The sequence below is a fragment of the Hevea brasiliensis genome, chromosome 12, assembly GCF_030052815.1.
Source record: "Hevea brasiliensis isolate MT/VB/25A 57/8 chromosome 12, ASM3005281v1, whole genome shotgun sequence".
Taxonomy (NCBI): Eukaryota; Viridiplantae; Streptophyta; class Magnoliopsida; order Malpighiales; family Euphorbiaceae; genus Hevea; species Hevea brasiliensis.
The window spans coordinates 5,306,694-5,327,240 of record NC_079504.1 but is presented as its reverse complement, the minus strand read 5'-3'; the positions used below and the strand labels follow the sequence as shown (position 1 = coordinate 5,327,240).

At 36.8% G+C, this 20,547-nt stretch overlaps 4 protein-coding genes and 1 pseudogene across 7 annotated transcripts in view; 2 read left to right on the top strand and 3 right to left on the bottom strand.

The window, feature by feature from the left end:
• Positions 1-1,094: 1,094 nt before the first annotated feature.
• On the bottom strand, positions 1,095-6,947 carry LOC110639990 (protein arginine N-methyltransferase 2-like; annotated as a pseudogene).
• Positions 1,580-4,142, top strand: LOC110639985 (subtilisin-like protease SBT1.7). Its single transcript, XM_021791115.2, has one exon. The coding sequence runs from the start codon at positions 1,580-1,582 to the stop codon at positions 3,890-3,892; it is 2,313 nt and encodes a 770-aa protein (XP_021646807.2). The 3' UTR covers positions 3,893-4,142.
• A 1,551-nt stretch (positions 6,948-8,498) lies between the features above and the next one.
• On the top strand, positions 8,499-12,257 carry LOC110639987 (uncharacterized). Of its 3 annotated transcripts, none has more exons than XM_021791118.2 (5): positions 8,499-8,942; positions 9,157-9,271; positions 9,365-10,000; positions 10,135-10,318; positions 11,028-12,257. In XM_021791118.2, exons 1-5 carry the CDS (start codon positions 8,866-8,868, stop codon positions 11,114-11,116), a joined length of 1,101 nt encoding a protein of 366 aa, XP_021646810.2. In that variant the 5' UTR covers positions 8,499-8,865; the 3' UTR covers positions 11,117-12,257. The 3 variants fall into 3 exon arrangements, with proteins under 3 accessions (XP_021646810.2, XP_057986876.1, XP_021646811.2); XM_021791119.2 differs by having other exon boundaries at positions 8,504-8,942; positions 11,859-12,257; XM_058130893.1 differs by having other exon boundaries at positions 10,135-12,257.
• Positions 12,258-12,830: 573 nt separating this feature from the next.
• On the bottom strand, positions 12,831-13,614 carry LOC110639988 (cytochrome B5). The gene is made up of 2 exons (XM_021791120.2): positions 13,455-13,614; positions 12,831-13,358 (listed from the first exon to the last, which is right to left on the bottom strand). The coding sequence occupies exons 1-2, from the start codon at positions 13,536-13,538 to the stop codon at positions 13,014-13,016; spliced, it is 429 nt and encodes a 142-aa protein (XP_021646812.2). The 5' UTR covers positions 13,539-13,614; the 3' UTR covers positions 12,831-13,013.
• Positions 13,615-15,531: 1,917 nt separating this feature from the next.
• The window catches only part of LOC110639989 (uncharacterized), a 7,421-nt gene continuing 2,405 nt past the window's right edge, over positions 15,532-20,547 (bottom strand). The window contains exons 3-6 of one of the 2 annotated variants that reach the window (XM_021791121.2): positions 18,348-20,466; positions 18,202-18,246; positions 16,250-16,282; positions 15,532-16,128 (exon numbers count right to left, since the gene is read on the bottom strand). In XM_021791121.2, the coding sequence (XP_021646813.2) occupies positions 19,855-20,466 (612 nt within the window). In that variant the 3' untranslated portion in view covers positions 15,532-16,128; positions 16,250-16,282; positions 18,202-18,246; positions 18,348-19,854. The remainder of the gene's footprint in view (positions 16,129-16,249; positions 16,283-18,201; positions 18,247-18,347; positions 20,467-20,547) is intronic. The other variant, XM_021791122.2, reaches the window with a different exon arrangement.

The window sequence follows — 20,547 nt, the reverse complement described above, 5'->3', positions numbered from 1 at the left end:
AAAAATCGAACCCGATTTTTAAAATCCCAAAAATCTCAAGTAATTTCTTAAAATTTAAATAAAATTAAAATATCAATAATATTCATAAAATAATAAAATTTAAAATTTTTGGGGTGTTACAATGCTCATCAAATTATTTATATTTAATTGAGCAAAAATTTAAAAATAAAAAAAAAATATTAGAAGCAATTATTGTTGGTGGGAGTGGGGGGACCATTCCAGCTAATTGCCAAAAGCTACAAGTAAGAGTGTGAAGAACAACCAAATTGGTGTCTGGTATGATTAAACGTTGCAATTATTATATTATCTTTCTTCTCAAGCTTTGATTACTTTGTGATAATCGCAATCCCTTAAATTGTTGCACTAAGTTAATTAACACTTTATTTTCAGCTTTGCATTGGTCACTATATTGGCCCTAAATTTCCACCACTAACCACTTGCCACAACCCACCAAAATCTGGTACATAAAATTGCTTATTAAGAAAGTGATTGGAAAGAAGCATGACTATTTGATGATTTGTGGTCTTTCCACTATACCTCAGCAGATGATTGTTTGCTCGGTAAAGTTGGATTGTTCAGTGATTCACAGGAGCACCTCACTAACAAAAAGTGACTGCAATTAATTAATTTTTTTAAAAAAAATATTTTATTTTTTTTCCCCTTATTGTATTAATTAATAGAATTAACGAATATTAGGATATTTAATTGCTAATGCACTACATAATTCTGGCTAAGGGCATTAGCTCCCCTATGGATCATGACCCGGAAACTTTAATTTCTAATGGTGTATTTGGCAACTTCTTGCCCACCCATTGAAGCCTGCCTCATTTATCCACTAAATGTGATCCTTGTCATCCTTGGCATCTAAATTATGTGGCCGACTACAGATTCCATGCTATATATGTGGCTAGAAAAATATAATCTCTCTTTATCAGAAAGATGCACAATAAATTGATATGATTTAATTTAACAAAATTAGAATTTAAAATTGAGAAATATTAAATTCAAGACTCATTTAAAATTAAATGAAAAAAAAAAAAAATACGTCGTGGAATAATCTATTCTTATCTTAAATCTCATCCAAGCAAGCAAAATTAATTAAAATAGAATTTATTATGAGACATTAAACTGTTAAAATATGGCTGCGTTTGTAAGAACACGTGCTTCAATCAGCATAAAGAGTACCCTTGCAGCTATCAATACATCAAAGTAACCGAGAAATATAGCAAATTCATTATAATAATTATAAAACACTGCTAATTTTGATAGGCTTCACAGTATCCCATCCATCACATAGCTTCAGATCACTTTCAGATGTGCAGGGGCCAAGGATCCATCGAGTCAAACCTAGTGCCATCATGCACATTATAATATCTCCTCAGTGGTGACCTACCCAATCAGCAATGTTATAATTGGAAATGCATTAGCCAGCTAGCAACCAAGAGAATCTCTCCTACTCCTATGTAAACCTTACTTAATTTCCATTCTCATTGCAGTTTTCAAATAAAGATAGTATCAGAAGGGACTCACTGAATTGCCTGAATTATCCAACTGAGGTTACGCAAGGCAGAGTGTGAAGATGAAGCTAGTGAATTTCAGATTTCAATTGATGGCAGCACTTCTGTGCTTCTTTTACATGTATGCGAATGTGATAGCAGAAGTGAAGAACTTGCAATCCAAGAAGACTTACATAATTCACATGGACAAGTCCTATATGCCAGCGAGTTTCAATGATCACGTCCAGTGGTATGATTCATCTTTAAAATCAATATCAGAATCTTCTGATATGCTTTACGCTTACAATAATGTAATCCATGGCTTTTCCACAAGACTCACACCTGAAGAAGCTGAATCGCTTGAAAAACAGCAAGGAATTCTCTCTGTCCTGCCTGAAAGGGTGTATGAGCTGCATACTACTCGAACCCCAGAGTTCCTTGGATTAGGAAAAAGTGATGCTGTCCTCCCTGCATCTGACTCGGTTAGTGAGGTGGTTGTTGCAGTGCTAGACACCGGCGTCTGGCCAGAATTGAAAAGCTTTGATGACGCAGGTCTTGGCCCCATTCCAAGTACCTGGAAAGGAGAATGTCAGATAGGCAAGAACTTTAATTCATCAAGCTGTAACCGGAAATTAATTGGAGCCAGGTTTTTCTCACAAGGGTATGAAGCGGCATTTGGACCCATTGACGAAACAGTTGAATCAAAGTCCCCAAGAGATGATGATGGCCATGGAACTCACACTTCAACTACAGCAGCTGGGTCAGCGGTTTCGGGAGCTAGCCTATTCGGTTATGCTACTGGGATAGCACGTGGGATGGCTACACAAGCCCGAGTAGCAGTTTACAAAGTATGTTGGGTTGGTGGGTGTTTTGGCTCTGATATAATGGCTGCGATGGACAAGGCTGTCGAAGATGGAGTGAATGTCATATCCATGTCTATTGGGGGAGGACTCACTGATTACTATAAAGATACTGTTGCCATTGCAGCTTTCACAGCAACAGCACGGGGAATTATGGTATCATGTTCAGCAGGAAATGGCGGACCAAGTCAGGGCAGCTTGTCCAACGTTGCTCCTTGGATAACTACTGTAGGTGCTGGAACACTAGACCGAGATTTTCCAGCCTATGTAACCCTTGGAAATGGGAAGAATTACTCAGGCGCATCACTTTATAGTGGAAAGCCATTATCTGATTCACTGGTGCCAGTGGTTTATGCTGGTAATGCAAGTAGTTCAACGAGTGGTTATCTCTGTATGTCAGGCACGTTGAGTCCTGCAAAAGTTGCTGGGAAAATTGTGATATGTGATCGAGGGGGGAACAGTCGGGTGCAAAAGGGATTGGAGGTGAAACATGCTGGTGGCTTAGGGATGATTTTAGCAAACACAGATTTGTATGGGGAAGAGCTAGTTGCAGACGCACATCTTTTACCAACAGCAGCCGTAGGACAAAGCAGCGGGGATGCCATCAAGAATTATGCCTTCTCTGATCCTAAGCCAGTTGCCACAATTGCTTCTGGAGTCACACATCTAGGAGTTGAGCCTTCACCAGTGGTAGCCGCATTCAGCTCTAGAGGCCCAAATCTGGTCACCCCAGAGGTAATGAAACCAGACTTGATAGCTCCAGGAGTGAACATACTAGCTGGATGGACAGGTGCAGTTGGTCCAACTGGGCTAACCGATGACTCCAGGCGGGTAAGCTTCAATATCATTTCTGGTACATCGATGTCATGTCCACATGTTAGTGGGTTAGCTGCACTCCTCAAGGCTGCACATTCGGATTGGAGCCCAGCAGCCATTAGGTCTGCCCTCATGACCACAGCATATACAACATACAAAAATGGGAAAACCATACTAGATGTGTCCACTGGGCAGCCATCAACACCATTTGATTATGGAGCTGGACATGTAAATCCAGTAGCAGCCCTTGATCCTGGCCTTGTCTATGATGCCACAGTTGAGGACTATCTAAGCTTCCTCTGTGCATTAAACTATAGTTCATCCCAGATTAAGCTTGCCACAAACAGAGACTTCACCTGCGACCCGAGCAAGAAATACAGTCTGGGTGATCTCAATTATCCATCTTTCTCTGTTCCTCTCCAAACTGCTTCAGGGAAAGGAGGTGGTGCTGGAGTAAAAAGCACTATAAAATACACCAGGACTTTGACTAATGTGGGCCCTACAGCAACGTATATGGTTTCAGTATCTTCTCAAACTCCATCCGTGAATATCTTGGTTGAGCCAAAATCACTTAGCTTCAGTGAACAATATGAAAAAAAGAGTTACACAGTGACATTCACTGCGACTTCTATGCCATCTGGTACCAACAGCTTTGCTCGTCTGGAATGGTCGAGCGGGAAACATGTCATTGGGAGTCCGATAGCTTTCAGCTGGACATAAACGAAATCTTGAGAAGTTGGATGAATGACTATTATTTTACAAGACATCAAGTGCCTGAAATTTATGTATGATGAACGTTTTTACATTCCCCTTCTAATGTTCCAAGTTCCAACAACTGATCCAGCAATAGTTAGCTGGGTTTGTAATTTCTCTCTCAGATGATCAAGGGTCAAAGAAAAATGAGGGAAAAATAACTGCACAGAAAACCAAGCAATTAATTGCATGTGATGTTAAAATGGATTTCTAGTCATATCTCATGCTTCTTAAATCTTGTACCATTCAGCCTTCAGTCTCTACCACTTGTTTTGCATGCCTTGGAATCACCATCTATACAATTTAAGAAATCTTGCGATTGCACAATCCATAACAATTTTTGGCCAAGCATATTTTTAGGTGTTCAAGAATTAGTTTAAAAAAGTTGTTTAGTTGTTTTGCAATTTTTATGACTAAAACATGTCAAATTTAATATAAAAATAATTTTTAATATACTCTAACAAACAAATTTAAGTTGATATTTGTCTCAAAAATAGCTCAAAAAACAATGTTAAATAGAGCCAACATCCAATGCACCAAACAATCCAACAAGCTCTTTAAGCAACCCAACAAACCAAATTCATATGATGATGGATAACAAAAGTTTCATAAATACTGAATCAACAAAAATATATTTCAATATCCTTATAAGTATCTAAAAGAGGAGAAAAGTGGTGGCATAGTCAGAAAATCATTCAGAATCTTGTACAGACTGACAAACAGGGAAGTAATGTGTATCAAGCTGCCAATACTTTTGTCTCAGACCTTCCCAAACTTCTTCACCCAAACAATCCATAGCAGGCAAAGAAATCAAATGTGTGTTGTAGCCTAAATTCTTGAGTTCTAGAGAAACTAAATTACAGTAAACAACATGGCAAAATGCATTACCTCCGCAAAGTCCATTAAAGAATGATTATATTCCTCCAAGCTTCAATAACACAGGAAGGCATCGGTGGAACTCTCTCAGATCCTCATAATGCTCTCCATAACTGCCAAAGAAAATACCTGCACAGATAAAGCCAATATTTGGATCTGTTATTATATAAGCAGATTGTTGTGCTGATGAGCAAAGAATACATCTTACTTGATGGCTCTCAATTTTTATTGAAGTTTTGTCTCAAAACTTTATAGGAAAGCCAAGCATCCAAGACAACGCTTGTACACTGATTATGAGGAAGATAAAGTAATACTATGCTTTTTTTTTTTTCGAAAAACAAAAGAAAATGCCAATTAATATTCCAAGACAACACTTGTGCATTGATTGTAAAGCAATTAAATGATACCAGGAGTTGGAATTCAAAAAATAATATATTATCACTTCATTGCCAGATATGAATCTAATTGTACTCCATACTTTCGAAGACACAACATAAAGTAATGCAATTGTGCTTGGCATACTTTTTTAGGCATTGAAAGGTTACATGTGATGGAACAAGAAGTCAATCGAGGTAAAGGAAGGTGATGGAATGGGATGCAATGGAAGAACGACTAACCTTACTTTGTTTGGAAACTTAAAATAAAATAGGAGGTTAATGGATATAAAAGTACTTAAAAACTTTACATTGCATCTTTTTAACCCTCAATTTGGGGGTTAAGAAAAATACGTATTTGGAGGTAAATGCAATATTTAGCCTCCATTAATTTTCCATTACACCATAAAATAAACCCCTGTTTGGAATCAAATCTTCATATACTTCCATTTCATTTCATCCTTTAATCCCTTCTAACCTGCTTCCATCCATAGTGTTAAAACAATTTTGGAAACTAATTCACTCAGTGTCTCTTTTGCCTATACCTCTCAAATAGCGCACACAGACAAAGATTTGCTCATATAACAAACATGCGATTAAGCATGCATTTCCTTCCATAAATCACATAAGATTTCATGGTTCTTCCCGTAAACAGAAGTTCAGACACAAGATGCACTTTTGCAAAGCAAATCTTTTGAGCTCATGAAAAATCATATCAACGCATGCTTGAAGTAAATTCAAATAAAAATGCATGCATTGTTAAAGTGCACAAAATCATGAATTACCATCATAAGTTCCAACCTGAGAAATATCATCTTGCCATTGGGGACAGGGCAAATATTATCTTTACATTATTTTTCTCAACGCAACAAATATGAAGCATAAGTTAAACTTCTGGATGCGCCTCAATGATTTTGTAAGTACCTGGATTGTATTGTTGAATGGCTATATCCACGAGGCCCATTCCAAATCCGATGTTAAGTATGTGGTCACCTCCCAAGCAAACGGCCTTACATGTGCCTCCATTAGTGGTTTCCCCCAACCCATCATGACAGCTTTGCTATCAGAGTCCATCAGCTTATATTCGCGGAAAGTAACCTTATCTTCCAAGTAAACATTTTCGTTCGCTTTCCTTGCAATTCGCAAAGGATCCTAAGACAACTCAGATTGAATTCCTGCACAATTACAGGGATATAGTAATTATAACAAGACAGAAAACTCATTTAGCATTAAATTTTTCCAAATCATGGAACTCATTTGACAAGTTAAGTATTGAATTGATTCATTAGATAAATAGGACACAGTCTAGAAAGCACATGAATGCTATAATTCGATTCTATTCAGTTCTATTTTTGGATGAAATGCCATTATAGGGCTCGATTTATTTGTATTTAAAAAAAATGGCATTTCAGAAAACAAAAAGAAATCAGGTCAGAAAAGTTAGGATTTTTCAAAAATTCTTGGATTTCAAATCCACAACAAAATGGACCCTAATATAATTGAATTGAATTATTGGACATAATTAGCTCCCAATGGAATGAAAGACTATTTCGTGAGCGTACCAGCATTGAGGAGAATTTCGAAGGCCTCCTGGTGACCTTCCTCCACGGCTAATCGCCAGCGGAGATATTAGGAGAAAATGCATTCCAGGAAGCACCGGTTCCCAGAATGGACTTGACGACGGCGTCGTGGCCGAGCTTGGCAGCGTGCATGAGCGGAGTGAAACCATCTTCCTGCTCCACTCTATGTGAAGTTGGATTTGCAGTACTAAATTACATTTTTCTCCCAAAAAAAAAAAAAAAAGAGAAAACAATTTTCTTTTATTAATATTTTTATTAACGGTTTAACAAGCGAGACACTAAATTTGGGGAGTCAAACATAAAATTAGTGTGCGTATATATATAATTAAAAAAAATATTCTATTATTATTTTAAAAATAATTTTAAATAATATTTATTAATTAATTATCTTATTTATGATATAACAAAATTAATAAATATTGTTTAAAATTTAAAATTAAAATTTACTAGATAACTATTATGTTAAAATTTAAATTAATTAAAAAAAATAAAGCCTTTTCTTTTCCTTCGTGAATCAATTGTTGCTCGATCCTATTCGAAGTGGGTGGGTGGGGGCTTCAATTTGTCAACATAGCTGCGTGGGGCGCCTTGATTTGTGAATAGATGTGGGTGGGATTAGTTGTGTTGCGTGATAAGTGCGTGGGAATTGATCGAGAGAGAGACAGACAGGGAGAGGTGTGAGTGCGAGGAAGGGGTGTAAAAATTAGGATTTTCTTTTTTTTTTTTTTTTTTTTTTAGGTCCGTTTTTACTGCGCTCAACGCTTTTTATTATTATTATTATTTGAGAACAGTACTTTTTTAGTTGATTTTTTCTCCTTGGCTAATGTAATATTTAATAAATTTCAATGGAATATTTAAATTGTTAATGTAAATAAATTACATAAACCTTTCAATATGAATTTTAAAATATAAAAGTTAAATAATTAATTATGATAAACTATAAGGGTAATATATTTTATTTGAGAAGGTTGTTTGTGTAATAAAATTACATACTAATAATGTCATTTGTAGCAACCATATAGTAAAAAATATGTGTTAAAGAATTATACCAAAGAGAATCCTTTAGCAGACACTTTTTAACGAAAGTATGTGCTGTTATATTTCTTATCCAATTGACATAAAAAAAAGAGGTCCAAAGACAGAAGTTGCAGCTGATCATTGATCAAATCAACAATGAATATGGGCCTGCTTAATGATTGCCCAATAACTTGAATTGTAACTAAGAAGTTTCCTTCAATCTAAATAACAGAGTGACCTCTAGTTTGAGTAAGAAGGATGGCTTCTTAGAAATTGACGGCAAGACCATCCAAGAATTGAACTGTCAGAGTCTCTTGCTATTGCTGCAACAGCCAAACTAGTTGGTTGAAACCTCATAAAACACCGGTGGTTTCGCAATATCTGCAGCTTCTTCAACTTATGGTCATGGTTGCGTGAAACGATATGGCCATTGGCTGACAAGGAGAGCAATAACTAGGAATGCAGTTGATGCATTTATTATAGGTTTTTGGATTTCAAAAGAGAAAGGAATGATCAAATTAATAGAGGGTAATTTAGAACAATCCATCCATATACAGCTGAAGGGGGGGGGGGGGGGGGGGGGGGGGGGGGGGGGGGGGGGCATGGCCTATCTACTTGGAATGGCATTTTGTCGCACACTAAATTTGACCGCGTTTCTGAATTCTGACTCTCTAATCACGCCGCGTTGAAACGCCATCGTTCTAGAACAGGATAAATATAAAATGCTTCTCAGATTAGTCATGCGACAAATGAGATTATCTACTTTTGACGACTCCTTTATTAGGATCAGGTGGCTGCCGTGATCCTTCTTGTGTACATTATTAAATCGCACGAGCTATTGTATCAGATTTTGTGTGCAGCTAACTGCAAAACTCGAAAGGCTTCTCCTTCCCACGCGTGTTTTAGATTCCAATCTTCGGTTCTGTGTATTTTCAGTTGCCATGTTATTTTAACAAAGACTAATTACCAGATTAAGGACGCAGAATCTATAAGCTAGGGTTTTTTTTTAATACCCCGTAATCGCTTTTTTTTTTAAAATATTATTTATTAATTTGGTGAAAAATTAATTTAATTTTGAGTTGCTGGTCTCACAATGGCTTCGAGTTTTGATCGGTGGGAGAAGGATCCTTTCTTCTCTGCGGCGGAGGAAGTTCAAGAATCAGCAGACAGGTACCATTTTCCTTCTTTTCTCCTTCCAAATTTCATATTGCAGTATTCTACATTTTGGATACTGAAAAGGTTCTGGAAATGAGAAATTTGGTTGCAGCATTAACCTTATATATATATATATATATATATATATATATATATATATATATATATATATATGATTTTGCTCTGTGAACCTTATATATTTTGTCTTTTCTAATTGCGGTATTTGCAGGATGGAATCAACATATAGAACCTGGATGCATTCAAAGAAGGACGCTTCAAGTTTGTGGAACTCTGAGGAACTCCACCGCGATCTTCGTACTGCCCTTGGCACCACCAAATGGCAGGTAATAGCCCTCTATCGCTCTCTTTCCTCTTCCTACTCTCATTTTTAAGAGTCTTATCAGCTCAGAGATAATTATTCCTGGCTGGTAATGCAGTTAGAGGAGTTTCAACGTGCTGTCAGGTCAAGTTACAATCAGAGCTCTAGTGAGGATTCAAGAGACAGGCATCGTGAATTTATCATTGCAATTGAGGACCAGATTTCAAAAATTGAACATTCATTACATGAGTCTGCCCTTTTGGAGGGCAAGGCATCATCGCCTTGGGTGCGATTAGATGAAGGCGAGTGTAATGAACTTGCATTATTTTTGTCAGGGCCATCAGCACTTGGAGACACCGCTTCTCTTAAAAATCATAACGGGGATGATAAAAACCAACAAAAGATTAGTAAAGGATTGACCACTGTTTGTTTGAAGGGCTCAAACAATTTAGTCGAGTGGGATTCCTTGGAGGCCAGAGATGAGAAATCTCATGAGCATAGGAGGACAGCCAGTGCTAGTGCTGACATTGGTGCTTGGAAGATTGCGATTGCTGAAGTTAGCTGTCAACCAAATTCTTCCGATGGGCAACCCCTGAGACCCCCGCGAAAAGCACCTAGTTTATCAGGATTTTTAAGTTCCATGGATTGTGCATCCGAACTCAAGTTGCCAAAGAGTGGTGTTAGGAAATGGAAGGCAATGGATAATAAAGAAGAATATGATACTGTACCCTTGCGTTCTTCACAAGCGACCAAGGTGAGTATTAGCGTGCATGCTTGTTATTTGAATCTGTTAGGTGTTAACTTGAATTTGCTTATTGATTTTGTTTTTGTCATTGATGACTTGATATCACTAATTATTACAAGTGTTTCTTGTTAATCTTACTACAGGGCGTTCATGCATATTATCAAAAAAGTAAGAGCTGCCTGGATGGTTGTGATGAATGTTACGCTAAGCAACTTTATGGCTGGTATGGAGTTATACAGAGACAACTTCAACGGTCTCAATATCAAATGCAATATAGTCGGCCTGTTCAAGTGGTTCTCTGGATTTTTCTTTTCTTTTGTTTAATTGGTGAGTATTACGAGATTCATTCATTTATATACGCATATAAATGCCTGCTTGTGTTGCATCTTTATTGCTGGAGTAGCATTTTTAACAATTATTAGTTAATCTTTTTGTTATACATGAACTTTGACAATGTCCTTAAAAAGTTATTGATAATTGCTTGTAATTTCATAGTAGTTCAAAATTTTGTTTAGGTTTGGAATATTAAGTTCCATTTAAAAAGAAATAGTGGCATATCATATAAATTTGTATGTTACCTTACCTACACATTCACCACATGCATTTAACAACCAAAATTCTGTAGAATTAAAAGCTCTGCCCCATGATTTGTTGTGGTATCAAAATTGCTTATAGACTTTAGAAACCAATGCCAGCCTGTCCCCATCTGAATGTTATGGGGTTTCTTTCAAAATTTTTCTTTGTTTTGAAGTCAAATCATGATTCATATTATCATATTGCTTTCTGGGCACTGCTCAGTTTTGCTTCAAGCACACTGGACTGAGATTGGTCATGATAATCACCACTTTCAAGTTTGGTAAAAAAGGTGTGGATGAGATTGAAGTGATCGTTCCTGCATCAAAGATTTCATGTTGTGGATGAAATATGGCATACTGAGTGGAAAATTTCTTGCTTATGATCTAGTAATAAACTTACCTGTAACTTGAAAAGGATGCTTGAGATTGGTGTTGAATTTTTTTTTTTTTTTTGAAACCAGATTGGTCATTGGTTGTGGATTTATCAAGCGAAGCATTTCGTAGTAATTGTTTGCCTAGACCAGTTGCCTCATGTTGCAATTCCCCTTAATTGCAAGATGAGTACACTCCATTTGCTTACCAATCAGATCAATTTAATAGATTTATAGCAAACTGAAAAGGATATTAATTATTTATCAGATCAAATGAAGTGCTAATAATTATTTATCTTTTTTTTTTTTAGAAATGTTAATTGTGAATAAAAAAAAATCATAGAATTCAGGTACTTTTACATGTGGTTTTGTATTCTGCACCAAATAGTGGAATCGGAATCCTGAAGCAGTGATTACTTTATTGTTTGACTACTGAAATTTGAGCAAAATTTGGGCTTATTTGACATTTGAAGATTCCTAGTAAACCGAAGAAGAGATAAGCTTGCATTAGATTTTCAACCTTTACTGCACATGATAATACGTTGATTCTTTGGTTTGTGGATCTGAGAGGTATTTAAAGAAGCTGATTTAATTGTTTGCATCTTACAGTGTTTTAAATTTTTAATTCATTGTGTTTCATTCAAAAAAAAAAGAAACATCTTGTTTCCAAGACATTTGCGTTCATAACCTCTTCAGTGATTGTAAGTTGTTGCGCATTTGTTGGTAACTTGGGTTGCTGGATTTTATGTTTAAACGATAAGAAAAATTCTCCAATGGACCAACTTAGCACCCCCCCAACCCCAAGAGAAGGGGAAGGAAGAAGAAGGATTATAAAATGACTAGGGATTTATTTTGGATACTTACAATTTTAATATGGGTTTCCAGATTCATTGATGCTGATTTGGTGTGTTTTCTCTGCAGTGTTAATTGCATTACGTGCATTGTGAGGACCTATGTAATCTTCATTCTGCATTTTACAGCAGGGGCAATATGTGCCGTGAAGGGTGTTCTAGGGGCAAGATGTAGGATAAGTGTCCTGGAAAAGGTTTGTTCATTAAGTGGCTCATTAGGGATATAGGTAGGTTTTTCATTTTTTGTATGCTGCAATATTTTGTTCCACGTATAACTTCCGCCTTCATCCCTTACTCTCTCTAGTATCTAATTCAATGATTCTTCCCTTTCCCTTCAAATTTTGATTTCTTTGACGAGGGGCAATTTATGTGGTATTATTGTAAGAGCCAAGAGTCACATAGAAAGTTAGCAAAGGATGATTCTTGTATGTTATTGGATCCTGTAATGCAATCTTTTCTCTTGTAGTCACATTTGCATCTTTGTACAACTATGATTGTATAGCTGCTTTATACACACACACACACACACACACACGCACACCATTTTCAGTGATTTAATGCTTAGGTAACTTCCAGCTTATTATCTTTGTAATTAATGGGTACCAAGTGATTCTATATTTGGATATCAAAAATCTTTCCTTTTCGTATCATTTATTTATCTATTTGTAAATGAATGGTTATAATAGATATGGTGAAATGCTTATATTTCTGTGCGTCAGTGCATGAAGTTTTTTAGTCTTCTTTTAGAGGGAATCAGTCATTAAGTTTGAAGTGAAACTTTTGAAATATTTTCTCTGCCTTCAACCCAGTGTGGAAGCTATTGTCATGTTGTCATGTGATGCATTTTTTTGTGTGAGGATGGCTTCTTCTCTTCTGCTTCACCTTTTTCTTTGGCTTGGGGTGTGGGGAACAGAGAAATTCGCATCTGATTGTGGCTAAACTTTCAATGTCCCAAGCATGGAAAGCTGATTATGTTGTAATTGAGGGTTTGTAATTTTCTGGTAGTATGTGCTGAAAGGAAGCCTGAATGACAAATTTGAAATGAGCCAACGAAAATTACATCACTTTATTCAAGTAGCTGGAATATGGTAATGCATTATGATACATAACTGATAAGTAAACGGCTGCAGATGAAACAAAGAGGGATAAATAATCCAACACTGATAAAGTGGATCTAATTGATAAAACAAAGAGAGATTTATAATCCACTATCGATCCAGAGCATCTAATTGACAATCCTGGTAAGGTATCTGTAACTGAAGTAGGAACCAGCGACTAAAAGGGGCACAAAGAACTCCAGAAAAGCTGCGTACTTGGGCAGGCCATCATCGTTGATCACAAAAGCACTCATTTCCTTTTTCTTGGGTTCCTTGATGGAAGAATCCATGATGTTCCCCTCTTTGAAAGTGTAACCTGGAAGAACGCCCTCCTGGTACTTGAGGAGTAGGTTCTGGGCTGCCCTGCTATGTCCAATATCCTTGAACTCCTTAGTTGCATCCTTTCCTGCTGATTCTATCAGCACCTCTTCTCCCCCCGGGTGCTCTTCCAAGAACTTTGTGACGTTAAGCACCTGTCAAGACAAAAGCAACTTTCAGACCTGATAAATGATGATACGCAAATGGAGAGAGAGAGAGAGAGAGAGAGAGAGAGAGAGAGAGGAAATTACTCTGCCATCAATAACAAGCCAGCAATCTTTCTTGGATTTGTGTTGGGCGACCTGTGACAGTGTGAAAACTCGCTGGTCAGCCATGTTTCTCTCTTTGGATTTTGAAGAGACTGCATATGCATGCGATGATCAAGCGAGCAAATTTATATTAATGGGTAGAATGGGTTGTCAAGCGGAACTTTGTTGATCACGCTCGCTAACCACAGCTTAAGACTGACGGTCTGGTGGATCACGTGTGGTCGCTGGCAAGAAAGAGGAGGGTAGCTCGTTTTTTTTTTTTTGATAAATTTTAATAATTGTCTGAATTTATTTAATTGTAATATTATAATTTTTTAATTTAAAAATATAAAATAAAATTTCATCAACTTTAAAATTTTACGCAGTAAAATTTTTCTAACCTCTAATTATCAATTTTTTAGTTAGACGCTGATTTAGACAATTTCAACATGTAACTTAGTATTTATCTTTTTTTTTTTTTCAAGTCGTGTAAATTAAATTATTTTTTTCCTTATAAACAGAATAATTTTTCATGCGTAAAGAGAATAATTTTATGACTTGTATAAAAAAAGAGAGAGAAATGTTGATTAAGCGCCGCGTATGAACTATTCATATCAGTTTCTAACTGAAAGTCAGATGAATTTTACTCTATAAAATTTAAAAGTTCAAGAGATTTCATAATACAAAAGATTGTAATATTACATTTATATAAGTTTAGGGACAATTATTGAAATTTATTACAAATAGTTGAAAGTCATTGTTTATTGTTTTTCTAAGAAAAGGTGATGTTAGAGGTAGGGCCTGAAGACAGGTTAGGTAGGATGGAATATTACAATCCTAGTTATTTAACCGCATATTCGATCAATGTTATCCCTAATGCTGCATAATCAAGTGAAAAATTACACTCTACTCGGGAGAAGAGAGCCCAAGCTAGCGAGCCTGAAAATAGTCAGGCCCAAATGTCGACTAACTCAGAAACAATGTCTTCCAAGGCGATAAGTGGACCCAATAAGTGTGGTCTTGCAAACCTAGACATTGGCCCGAAAAATCAATATCCCAGAGGCAAAAACCAATCCATGAGATTTAACACATTGAAGAAATCTGCTCTAATATCAATGCTACTTTTTCTAAGAACAACTCAAATTTAGGGCATTGACAAAAAAAAAAAAAAAACTCAAATTTAGGGTACACAAACAAATACAATAGTCGGTTGCGAACTGAAAAAATAAAATAATAAAAATTCTACAATTTATAAATCATTTAATCAAACCTAATCAACATTAGAAAGAAAATCTAACTGTATCAACTGAATAATTTAGTTCGATTTCTTAGTTGAGCCGTTAAAAACTCACACTCAATTTAATCTGTAACTTAAACCCAAATTTTCTAGTAACCCAAATTCTCTAATTTCTTCTTTTAAAAAAAAAAAATTCAACACAATAATCTCAATTTTCAACATAAATTGATATTGGTTAGTACCTAAAATGCTGGAGAGTACATAAAAAATAAGCGAACGAGAATTGAAATTTGAAGGCAGAGATTGGCAGCGAGAGGCGAGATTGGATTTGGTTCGACAGAAGATCGTTGAGGGTACTAGGTGCATGTTGGAGGACCATGCCTGTGACTTGTAAGGCATAGAGAGTACAGATGAGAAAACAAAGCAAGGACAACAGCAAAGATCGAGACTTGGTAAGAATTGAGAGCCTTTAAGGGATGGATGGATAGGGGAGAGAGGTTAAAGGTGAGGGAGGCTAGAGGGAGAGGGATAGGGGCTTGGAGAGAGTGAGGTAAGGAAGCTGTGATATGAAAAACTAGCTACCACAGTCCTTTAGTTAATTTCGATTTGATTCAACTATTTTAATTTTTAATTCCAAAAAGAAAAATTCAAACCGAACAGACTAAAAATTGTAGAAATCAAACCAAATTGCCCAGTAAACAGAATCAAATTTATGAATTAAGGCAGTTTAATTCAATATTTCAACTTAAAATGAATAGTGCTCACACTTCTCAAATTCATTTGCATCTCATAAAATAATAATAATCAAAAAAGAGAAAAAGTTAACAAGTAATAACACAAAGATTAGCACAATCCGGCTTAAGGGTTTCATCGTAACGTGCATTTTGTTACAAGAGTATCACATCACTCATGTAAAGATGGTTCCAACATAAAAAAAAAAAATGAAATAATGCTTGCAAGGTCCTCAAGAATAAAAAAGCAGAGGGCATGAGTTCTTCAAAAGTCACCAACTAAAGCAGCACAGAATATTCAAATTGGGTTGTTCATCAAGTGTCAAATGTATCTGAATTATCCAGGCACCCCACTTTTTATGCCTTTCATCTTAATGGATGAAAGATGGGATCCCGGAACCCACCAGCAGACAACAAAAGAAAGTCGAGGGATTTACACAATATCTAATAATTTGAATCCACCCAAAGAAATGCAGCCATCTTTACCGATGTGAAACTTCCCATGTGAATAGCTACTGTAATGCACGACCTTCCCATGTGCTTTTCAACAGATCTTTAGACTCACCACCATCACTTTCTTCCTTTCTGCCAAATTCTACGCCCTGGAATGTGACCCTAGATGACCTATACTGACTACCAAAGCCAGTGCCAAAGCCCCATCCAAGGCCTAGACCAATCCCGCAGCCACCGCCTATAAAGAAACAAAGTTCTAATTCCAAGTTACTCTTTGAACATGATGGTTTATAAAGGGATTTAAAACATTCATCAATTAGAATTTCATGGAACAGATTAACTAGAGATTTTCCTTTGAGCAAGGATAAGATGTGTACCTGCACCTAGACCCAAAATGTTCATTGGCATGCCTGCACCATACAAACATTTGCCATACAATGTTCAGTATCAAGAGGTGAAGGGGAAAATTTCATGAAGATGTTTTGAGTATGGAGGCATAATATTTAATTTCTTAGGAAGCTTAGCCGAAGCAACAGTTGTAATTGAAATATTAATCTAGCACATTCTACTCAACTCAACTCAACTCAACTAAGCCTTACACTCAAAAATTTGGGGTCAATTATATGAATTCTATTTCTCCACTCTATCTCCACTTTAAACGATTTTTGGTTAAATTCTCATAAATGTGTAATACTTCTAGGTTATATTGTACTGCTCTCCTGTAAGTTAATTTAGGTATACCCCATTTTTTCTTTATATCCTCTAATCTAATGTGCTCTACTTGTCTAACTAGAGTCTCCGTATGTCTACGTTTCACATGACTAATCTAGCGCATTAATTAAACTAAATATATCGGATCATTATGTGATGTGAACAAAACCCATATTTACCCAAGACCTTCCTATAAAACCAATATGAGATGCATTATTCTCGATCCTTTTAAACTGAACGTCCTCGTGGAGTAACCCGGGTCATGAATTGTTCAACTCGACCTCTCCCAAAAAAAGTTAAGGAACCTTTTTATATAGTCCATCGACCGAACGCATCATTCCCAACCCCTTTAGAATGAATGTCCTCGTGAAACAACCAGGGTTATGACTCGTTCACCCTGACCTCTCTCTAAGAATATCAGGAAACCTTTGTACATATCCCATCGACTTGTGCAAAGTAAGGCTCTAATACCAAATGATATAAACCCGCCTAACTACACCTCAAAAGCCAGCTCACAAGGAGAGATTTGCAAACCTATATATATAACACCCAAAACCTCTCTGTAGAACGATGTGAGATGCATCATTCCCCACCCTTTTAAACTAAATGCCCCCATGAAACAACTGGGGTCATGACTCATTCACTCCGACCTCTTTCGAAGAACGTCAAGGAGCCTTTGTACATGGCTCATCGACCGGACGCTCATTATGCAAAATAAACAAGATACTATACATACTATACATTGTTTTCAATCAATCATAAATTTAATTAAAAGGTAGCTCATATCTTGCCAAATTTAAAGGTACAATAGTTGTGGGAGTTTTGCACACAGATAATGAAAGAAGGAAAAAACAGTACGTTAAAAACAGTTGAATTATGCCCCAGTTACTCAAGTATGAAATGTTAAAGCTTATTTTAAAAAATAATTAAAATAAAACTCCAGTAATAAAAAAGTCATGGAAAAGGATGCATCGTGAGGCTATCAATTACTGGTTTTACCATAAATTCAATTCCACCATCTTGCTTAAATTAAATTAAGCAGGTCGACAGTAATTTGTCCTAAATGTAACCCATTGAAATTAGTTGATCCTCAAGATTTCTGTTTCTCTCCCCGGCTCTCCCCTCTCTCCTCACACCCCAACCCTTCTCTCAGTGTCCATGTTCATGAGATCTAATTGCCACCAAGCAGAGACATATTGGATTATGTTATTACACATATGCCTATAAAACCCCTACATCCAAATAACAATATAGGTGAAATGCAGCAAATATTGTTCAGTAACTTATACCTTGAGTCTTCTGACCGTTCCACCAAGGATAGAACACAGACATCATTCAAGACTAGACAACCCTCAACATCTTAAAATTGGAACTAATTCAACTTAGATAACCATAAGGGTCTGTTTGAATGGGGTTAGGAAAAATTGAGATTTGACGGCTTTCCAACAGGGACATAACTCACTTACCCCTCCTCTATTTAGGCCTCCTTCACCCTCATCCAAACAGACCCTAAGTAGAATCAGCTTCATGAATTCATAAAACTGAACTACAAAATTTCGCAGATAACTACATAAATAAATTATTTATATATAAAGTGTCCAATGAAAATAAAACTGACCTCCGAAACCCCACCCAACGCCGAACCCACAACCGATACCAAAACCTGAAACCAAAATTGGCATAAGAAGTGAAATATAAAAAGACACAGTATTGAAACATGAAAAGCCCACAAAGTATTCTAAACAGAGTGTTGGAGATGCATACCAAATCCCACACCGGGACCACTGAAATTTGTAAGTACCATTTTTTTTCGCAGCTGAGAATGAGAGAGCTGATAGCCCTTTGAATTCAAGCTGCGAGACTTAAAAAGGGGGGTATCAACACAAAGGGGAAAGTTTATAGAAGCAAATCAATTTGACACTCACAACAAACAGTAACAGTTCCTCACCAGATTATGACTAATCGACCCCAAAAGCCTCTTCAGCTCTGAAATGGGCCTGTTAAGAGTTTTCAACAAAATCTGAGCTATGGGCTTCATAGCCCCCAAAACATATCAAGATAATATATTTTCTAGGCCTTCTTCTCTTCCTCGAGCGCTACATTAATGAAGTGCATGATAGTGGCATATTAAAGTTGACTTTTTTCTTTTTTCAAGCATAAAACACTGATCCAATAAAAAAAGGCCTGAAGCACTGTTGAAGGTACCATCAGGGGGGCCCAGCCAGCCCAACATCTATCACAACAAAATTTCGGTCCAACAGTTTTTAGTTTTTTTTCTTTTTTTTTTTTTTTCTTCAGACAATTTCAGTTTTTCTACAAGGGAAATGATTTATAGATTTTTCATTTGCTTTTTTACACTCTCATCCTGATACTATTGACACAACAGAGTTCTTGGGAATAATATCTTCCCGCCCTCTGCGTGGGGACTGAGGACATCGTTGGGATGGTTAATTTTCTCGTGTGAGGTGTTAATGTTAGAATCCAACTTCTTATTCTATGCGATGAGCACAGGTTATAACCGGGAATTATCTTATGGGGTGGGTGTAAGAAACAGAGAGCGAGAACCAGACAGGCAGCAGCAGCTGCGAAACCTTTGTTGAGTAGCCATTCAGAACTTGCCTACATATGGGTCCTCCCCACAATCAATATCTATAGTTTCTGCGTGTTTCATATCTTACATACAAATGAAAAGACCGCAATAAATAAAGCACTCTAGGGATGCATACACTTTTGGCCCGTCCCTCTCCGCAATTTTTGCAACAAACATATTTCCACAAACAAGAAACTTCTAGCGTTAAATGAAAATCATTCTCATTCTCTGAGAAACTCTTTACTTTTTTTCTTGAAATCACTTTTTTCAGGTAAAAGCTCTATCTTATTTTTGTTAAATGGGCTTTACAATTTGCACCTAACAAGAAACCCCAGATGTCAGGTGATTTACTACACTTGAATAGCTTCATTGATGATAAAACAATACAAGAAAGATGAACTACAGATATCACTAACGAAAATATCTATGCGACGGGTAAGTGGAGAAACAAACCTTTGTCAGCTCTAATTCCTTGGAGAACACAAAGTATTCAATGAGAACCTGAGAAAATATACGAAATGGCTTTGCTCTATTTACAAATTTAAAGAGACTAATTCAATGCCAAAACTTCAGCAAACAACTACCTACTGCCTTTACCAGTTCACCTGCTAATTGGTTGGCCCAGTAAACCAGACGCCTATCCTAGCTGCGCAATAACATGCCACAAGCCCTTTCCATTACCTAAATATCTGTCTTCCACATTGTGTTATCACGAGACCTATCCAATGCAGCGACTTTGGCACGATATGCTGCAGCAGCTGCAGCAGGTTTTACCCTCTGACTCTTAGGAAGCTCGCAGGTTTCACTAATAGAAGCAAATCTTAGTTCAGCAGGAGGAATAAAACAATCCATTGATAGGCCTGGGACATTGAAAGCTGCTTCCTCAATCACCCATGCTTCTTCCATTCTGGTCCTGGTGTGGCTCATTGCAGTATCTCCAAACCGGAAAAGGGTAACTACAGAACGCCCTGAATGAGCAATCATAACACCATCCACAGGCCTATAATCATCAAGGAAAGAATTGATTGTCGTCTCCCAGTACACAGCATCACCTCCATTGTTTTGAATGCGGGTCAAATGGGAGTCCTCTATGTGAACAAGGAGCCCAGTTTTCTGACTGAAGTAGCCAAACAAAACATGCCTTATGATCTCTGCGGGTCCTTCACTCCTAGCCTTCAGAGTTGCAGGATCTGCACATATCTTGAGGATAAAGCAGTCATCTCCATTTATCTTCTTCTCGCCAATGCATCTTGCATTGGTAAACATACTTGCAGTTGTTCCTGGGTCAAGACCCTGCAAAGAAAATGGAGATGATTAAGTAAAAGGGTCGGTGCATAGTGAGTAGTAAATTGAACAAAATAGAAAAGACAGCTT

Coding starts and splice junctions, on each gene's coding strand:
- LOC110639985 (XM_021791115.2), top strand. CDS start 1,580: ATGAAGCTAGTGAATTTCAGATTTCAATTGATGGCAGCACTTCTGTGC.
- LOC110639987 (XM_058130893.1), top strand. CDS start 8,866: ATGGCTTCGAGTTTTGATCGGTGGGAGAAGGATCCTTTCTTCTCTGCG. Junction 9,272..9,364: donor TTGGCACCACCAAATGGCAG/GTAATAGCCCTC, acceptor CTGGTAATGCAG/TTAGAGGAGTTTCAACGTGC. Junction 10,001..10,134: donor GTTCTTCACAAGCGACCAAG/GTGAGTATTAGC, acceptor ATCTTACTACAG/GGCGTTCATGCATATTATCA.
- LOC110639988 (XM_021791120.2), bottom strand. CDS start 13,538: ATGGCTGACCAGCGAGTTTTCACACTGTCACAGGTCGCCCAACACAAA. Junction 13,359..13,454: donor GGCTTGTTATTGATGGCAGA/GTAATTTCCTCT, acceptor TTGTCTTGACAG/GTGCTTAACGTCACAAAGTT.